Source organism: Crocodylus siamensis, chromosome 1 (assembly GCF_052110815.1).
Source record: "Crocodylus siamensis isolate JL-2025a chromosome 1, ASM5211081v1, whole genome shotgun sequence".
In the NCBI taxonomy this organism is placed as follows: Eukaryota; Metazoa; Chordata; order Crocodylia; family Crocodylidae; genus Crocodylus; species Crocodylus siamensis.
The window spans coordinates 368,730,327-368,737,608 of record NC_143395.1 but is presented as its reverse complement, the minus strand read 5'-3'; the positions used below and the strand labels follow the sequence as shown (position 1 = coordinate 368,737,608).

The window sequence follows — 7,282 nt, the reverse complement described above, 5'->3', positions numbered from 1 at the left end:
GGGGAGTGTAACTCCCAAGTCGCCCGGGCCCGCCCCAAGACCCCCCGGCGAGACCTGCCCGTTGTCCGTGACTCACCCGCGCGGGGGAAGGAGCGGGGTCACGTCACCACCCTGCCCTGCCCTCCCCCGGCCCCTTTTCTCGTGCCCCTCCCCCCGGCGCAACAGCAAGCGGCCACAGCACGCATGCGCCCCCGCCGGGTCTTGACGCGTGCTCTCAGCCAACCGCCGCTCCCGTTCCCCCGCCCCCTCCGGCGATTTGAATATGCTAATGAGAGCGCGGCGGGAGCCCTATGGCGCGGCGGGCAGGCCGTCACGTGTCGCGGGGACGTGTCCGGCGGGGGCGGCGCCCGACCTGCCCAGGCTGCCTTAAAAAGGGGAGTCGAGCGAGGAAGCGCCTCAGTCAGAGACAGAAAGTGCCGGGGTGTGGGGTGCGCGCGGCGGCTCCGCCCCAAACTTCTGAGTTACATCCACAGGGGGGAGGGAGCGGCGACCGCAGCAGCAGCCGGGCAGCCCCCGCCCGCTGCGCCTTACACCCCGCGCGTCCGAGCCGGGCCGGGCCGGGCCGAGCGGGCCCACACACAAAGGCGGCCCGGGCCGGGCTGCCCCGCGGCGGGAGCGCCCAGTGCACAGCACTCACAGCCCCGCACCCGCCCTGCGCCGCCCCCGGCCCCCGCCCTGTCCATGTAGCGCCCGCTGCGGGCGCCGCCGCCGCTCCGCACTATGCCCATCTTACTCTTCCTGATAGACACGTCCGCCTCCATGAACCAGCGCACCCATCTGGGCACCACCTATCTGGACGTAGCCAAAGGCGCGGTAGAGACTTTCATGAAGGTACCGGGCGGGGGGTGAAGGGGCGCGGGCGGGGCGGCGCGGGGCCGGCTCGGGGTAACCGTGCGCTTTGTCCCCCCGCAGCTCCGCGCCCGGGACCCCGCGAGCCGCGGGGACAGGTACATGCTGGTCACTTTCGAGGAGCCTCCCTACGCCATCAAGGTAAAGCCCCAAAGAACGCGCGGCGCCCCGCCCCCTTCCCCTCCCCCACCCCAACCCCTCGACCGCCCCGCCCCGCCCGGGGCCGGGGCTGGGGCCGGGGCGGCCGCGCTGGGGTCCGGCCGCGGCGGCGCTGACATCAACATGGCCGCCATGTTGGCGGCGCGGAGCGCGAGCCGCAAGGCACTGTGGGGGATCCGGCGCGAGTTGCGAGAAGTGACAGCGACTCCTCGCTCGCTCCGCGCGCGGCTGGGGGGGGGCTCCCCTCCCCTCTGCCCCACTGCCCCCCACGGGGCGGGGTGGGGGTAGTGCCCTCTTGGCATCTCGCAGGGTGTCCTGGGGAGCACTCGCCTTGTCCCCAGAGGGAGCCCCCCCCCCCGGGGTGGTGGGAGCCTGCGTGAGGAAGGGCAATCCCAGCCCCCTGCTGCCCCGGATAAACCCCTCTTTCACCTTTCTCTTTCTAGGCCGGATGGAAAGAAAACCACGCAACGTTTATGAGCGAGCTGAAAAACTTGCAGGCTGAAGGACTGACAACTCTTGGCCAGTCCCTCAGGACCGCTTTTGATTTATTAAACTTAAATAGATTAGTAACTGGCATAGACAACTATGGGCAGGTAGGTTGACGGTTAATAGGGGGAACACCTAAAGGAAAAAACCAAAAAAAACCAAAATCCAGCCCTGGAGCTTTCACAAAACCACACGGGATTCATTGACCGAAATGATCTTCCTTCATGACACTACAGTTGAAAGCATTTGGGGCTACTTTGAAAGAACCATTCAGCCATCAGGGAAGCCCCAAGCAGGATGTAGTTTTTACCCAACTTCAGTTTGGTTTTTCCTTAATAGTTGTAAACATTTCTTCAGGTTTTGAACACTAACGTTACCTTTCGAAGCCTTCATTTTTTTTTTCCAGTTACCATGACTGTCAGTTTTCTTTTACATTTGTCAGGAACCAGGTAATTAAACCTTTGTTTCAGGGCAACAGCTGACTTGCCACCAGGCTCATGAAAGGAGGAAGCATCTTCATATACAGTGCTGTGCCATCAGTTGGGTTGCACTTTGGGAGTTTAACTTTTCTCTGAAGTGTTATTGCTGCAGAGGTCACAAATATTAGGCTAATTGGAACAGAGATTTAATCTTGTGTATCAGATTTTGTCGTCTTTCTTAGCATATTCCTTCACTTCCGTTGTACACCACCAGATCATTCAGTTTCTGACCCTTGTATAAGAGCCACAAGAAGTTCTACACGCACTATTACGCTGTATTGGAGCACAATACTATGTTCCTTCTCGCAAGTTGAGCATGTGCTACGGGAAGTGTTCAGTTCCTGTTTAGCCTAGAGCATAAGGTCTTAGGAATATGAAACAAACCATAGGTTTGTTTAGCATAGTAGTGAGTAGCAAACCTGATCATTTGAGAAGGCATATTAATTGTATATTTTGTACTTGAGACATGTTATCTCACATTTCCTCTCCTGGTTTCCTCTTGTGATGTAACCCTCCTTCTAATGGCAAAGGAATGGTTGCTGCTTCTTGTTGGTCAACTGGAGTACTAAAGTGACATCAGGTGTTTTACAGAGAAATTCTAAATCTGAATATACAGTTTCTTCAGTGTCATGTTCCTCTTGCCTAGGAGGGGGATTTAGATTTCTCGTGTTGCATTACCACTTGATGAAAGTCACCCTCAATTTTTTTTTGAATGCAAATAGGTTAGTGAAACTTTGAAATGCACTATTTTCCCATACAGAGCTACTCTTTTAAATCTATTAACATGTGTGCATATTCACCTGTTTTTCTTCTTCCTTACATCCCTGTGTCAGTTGAATTAGCTCAGGGGTGTCAAAGATATGGCCCTCTGGGTAGATATGGCCTGTGGTGCTGCCCATGGAGTGGACCCACATGTTTCATACAGCATGTGTTGAATTGGATCCATGCACTACATGTGGGTCCTGGGCCAGCACAGGCTGCATGTGGGGCTGGGGTTGGCCCGCGCTGCATGCAGCATGTGGGGTTGGTCCAGGGTGTGCTGTATACAGTGCCTACACCATTGTGGAGCTGGTCTGTGGGCCCCATCTGGCCTGTAGGCTGACGCCATGCCAGTTATTTGGCCTGCAAACTGGCCCTGTTCCAGTTCATGTGGCCCATGGGGCCTGATGAGTTTGATACCTCTGGCTTAGTCTTATGATGTTGTCACAAGAAATTGCTATTCCAGGCATAAAACACTAGAAGCCCACTTTGTACTGTGGGTGTTGATGGAAACTGATGATGCTCACCTGTTCTTTTACTTATCCTGAGTGAGCCAGCCAGCTTAGGGTTTCTTTTTTTCACTCAAATGGGCAGGTGAATTGATGTTCCCATTGGCTGGTTGTTGTTATGAAGCAGTGCTTCTTGTCCATTGATAATATTAAGTTGTTTTCATTTGTGGTGGGTCAGACCTGTCCGTAGTTCTTTGATTGCAAGTCTTTCCAAGCTTGCTTATTTTACAAACTTCTTCAACCACTGCTACCTCTTCCAGATGTTGCAGAGTTGGGGAAAGGTTTCTGGGGTACAAATGTTTGTGCATGTGATTAAACAAATGTTTCTTAAATTAAACATCCTTTGAATGTGTGCTCATATGTGTGCACACACATATACACGGATGGCAAAGGATGCTTAAACTTAGGAAACGTTTGTTTAATCACTAATAATATAGTGATATGTTTGGCAAATGCTACATCCTGGGCTGCTAAGGGCTTCCATTTCATAGATTTCATAGACATTAGGGCTAGAAGGAAACCTCACAAGGTCATTGGCTCCAGCCCTGCCCGCCCAAGGGTCAGGAAGTCTGCTGGGGTCAAATGATCCCAGCAAGATAAGCATCCAAATGTGCCTTAAAGGTATCCAAAGTAGGTGCTTGCACCACTTCTGTGGGGATTCTATTCCAGACTTTAGAAACTCAGTTGATAAAGAATTTTTTCCTTACATCCAGTCTAAAACAGTCTTCCTGGAGTTTGTGACTTAGACTTTGTCTTCCCTTGTGAACAGACATTCCTGGTGAACAGACATTCTCCCAGTTCCTGATGCACACCCCTAATGTATAGGCTGCCACCAAGTTCCCCCTGAGCCTTTGCTTTTCTAAGCCAAAGAGTCCCACATGTCTCAGCCTTTCCTCAAAAGACTTTTTCTCTTGTCCTCTGTTCATGCACATGGCTCTCGTCTGGATTCTCGAGCTTCTTCACATCCTTCCTAAAGTGCAGAGCCCAGAACTGAATGCAGTACTCTTAACTGCAGCCTCACCAAGGCCATGTACAGGAGGAGGATGACTTCCTGGGTCTTGCTTGAGACGGATTGATAGATGCAAGCCAGGGTTTTGTTTGCTTTGCCGGCTGCAGCATCACATTGGTGGCTCATGTTCATCTTGTGGTCAATCGTGACCCCCCCCAAGTCCCTTTCAGTGATGGTGCTAGCAAGCGTAGCACTGCCACGCCTGTAAGTGCAATGTGGATTCTCACCCCCCAAAGTGGAGCACCATGCATTTCTAGTGTTGAATACCATCAGGTTTTGGTCCAGCCACCTTGCAAGCCTGTTCAGGTCAGCCTGAATTGCCAGCCTATCCTCTAGTGTGATACTTCCCCATAGTTTAGTGTCATCAGCAAATTTAGCACCCCAGATCAAACCAGCACTTTATCGTAAGTTAAACTAAATTTTAAGAGGCTTTTTAATTTCACTGCAATCCATTCTTTTGAGCATTAAGGGAAGGGAATTGGTCCTTTAAATTCATGTTGGCTTGTTACAATGCAAACAATACTCATCAACTGACATCAGAAATGGGAAGTCCACTTTTAATTGCCTCTTCTGAAAAGAAACATTGAAATTTATGTACTCTAAAGGATTGGGAAGAATTCAGAATAATAAAAGAATATTCAAAACATTCACCTACTCTTAAAATACTGGAGACTACACTTTGCTACTAAATGCAGTAGCATATGCTTACCTAAGTTTTATTAAACAAACCACTTTGGCAGGGGGAAACATCTCCTGAGACCACTGTATACCTCAGCTAATCTTATTTAAAGAATTAAAATAAGCAGATGGAGGCATATGAACAGCTACGCTTTCTGAGGGTGGAAGGATAATTGTACAACTATAAGATTTGGGAGATATTAGAGACAGTATTACAAGCAGTGCAAATGAAGCAGTTTGAGAAAATTGTATCTGACTCTCATCTACTCTTGAAAGTATTTTTGTCCTGGTGGATTGTCAAGCTTCTAAAACTTGGTTTGATTTGTTCTAAAATTCAAATACTTGAAAATATTCCTTTTAGACATACTAATGATCAGACTTGTTCCTAAGTTGGTGTGACTCAATTTGGTCAAACCAGCCAACTGTAAGACAATGCTTCCCTGCTTCTTTTAAATTGTTTATCGAAATGTAAGGGCCACACGTTATGCCTGACATCTTTTGAACTCATCCGAATTCTCCATCAGCAGACTTTCTGGATGAGAATAATGGCTGAAAGGGCATTCTAAAACTAAGGTAGAAGAAAACTCGTAATGCATATTTCTTTGTGGCATCTTTGTTCATGGCTTTTAATACAAACATTCCTAGTTATTAAATGAATTTAGGAGTACATTTATAATCATTCATAAATATATTGACTGTCATGAACACCATGTGCCACTGGAGACTGGGGAGCATGGTGAGCTGCAGGCAGCAGGAGCGTGGTGGCAGTGGCAAGCAGCAGGCAGCTGCGGAGCTGTCGCCAGTGGGGGGTGAGGTGGGGTGAGTGCTGACCAGCAGTTGGCAACTGCCTGCAGATGCCACTGGCAGTGTCAGCCAGTGGCGATTGCAGACCACATGCTAATGCTGAGAGGGGAAGCAGGGGATGATAAGCGGCGACTGCTTTGCCTTTTCTCGGAGGTGCACCACCTACGCATCAGCAATGTTGACTCTTTCTATTATTAGTTATACAGATATAGTAAACGATCGTAACAGTTAACATTAAAATTTTAAAGGCGCAGTGCACCTACTTTTTAAACTTATTTTTTCTTCGCAAAAGCCTTTAGAGAGAAGACAAAATCTCACTTATAGAGACATTAAAACATCTTTATGAAGTTATGCTACTGAAATCAGTGTATTAGAAACTTGATTTTTTTTAAAGTTTTATTATGCGAGCAGAGTAAAACAGACCAGAGGAGAAGAATACTTAATTACATTTTCCAGTTATATTAATTACAGGTTTAGCTTGCCTTTTACTGTAGTTTCAAGTTTTCAGCCAAATGTGGAGTTTTCAAGCTGACTACATCCCTTTAATGTTTGTAACCAATGTTTTCCATTGGATGAGCTCTATATAACCTTTGCTTGGTACTAGAAGTATTTACAAATTCTTAATATTCTGTTCTACGTGTACTTCACGGATTTTTAGTAGACAATTTTTTATTAATTTTATAAGGATAGTGATAGTCTCTTGAGTCGGCTAAAAATGGTCATAAGTACCATATCAATGGATCTTTACTCTGTAAGTTTCAGTGACCAGGCCCAGGTGGGGTCAGGGGGATGTAGTTAAATAAGAAAACAGTTTAAATACATAGCCTTTAAGTTCCCTGGTCTCTTATATCACTTTTTGTAACTTCCTTAACTTGCTTTATACTTGGCAAATTGAACTATTTTACAATATTTTCTCTTTTCTTCATCCATTACTGAAATGCTAGGCCTTTTACTAGTGGATTTCATTCTTTGATTATACAATAGTGACAATAATGGGTTTCTTACTGTGGTTAGATGAAATGGTTACCAGCAAACTAAATATTGTCCTGAATGAAAATGTAGTTAATAGTAGGGTTTATATTACTAGAATTGCATCTGAAATTGTCACTAATGCTGCCAGAAAACATAGATAACACAACAGAAATGCATAGTAAGTACAAGTGGCCGATTTTAAATAAGTAATTGTACAGATTGCAACAGTTGACCTTGGTAACAAAACCAGAAACAGCTGAGGCCACAAGTTTTACAAAATATGCATCACTGAAATGGCAATTGTTAATATATAGAAAGATGAAAACAAAGTAGTACTGCATGATTTAATTGGATAGACCTGTTTGAACTAAAACTCTTGAGTCTGTGCAACCGGGCACATACTTTGCCCACTGTTAGTTCCGTAGTGACGTTTTTCCTTCATTTTTTTTTTCCACTGCCAGCTCAAGTGAAATGAATTGAGGGTTAAGAGAAAATGTATTTATTTGAACCAGCATTTTCAGAGAAGTACTAAGGCAGCAGCCTTTCAAGTTATTTCATGTAATAACCATTTTTCCCCT

The 7,282-nt window shown here is 47.0% G+C and overlaps 1 protein-coding gene across 2 annotated transcripts in view; it reads left to right on the top strand.

Moving 5' to 3' along the window:
* Positions 1 to 409: 409 nt before the first annotated feature.
* INTS6 (integrator complex subunit 6) overlaps positions 410 to 7,282 on the top strand; it is a 64,656-nt gene continuing 57,783 nt past the window's right edge. For both annotated transcript variants that reach the window (XM_090026570.1, XM_090026561.1), the window contains exons 1-3: positions 410 to 831; positions 913 to 990; positions 1,452 to 1,601. In XM_090026570.1, the coding sequence (XP_089882696.1) occupies positions 721 to 831; positions 913 to 990; positions 1,452 to 1,601 (339 nt within the window). In that variant the 5' untranslated portion in view covers positions 410 to 720. The remainder of the gene's footprint in view (positions 832 to 912; positions 991 to 1,451; positions 1,602 to 7,282) is intronic.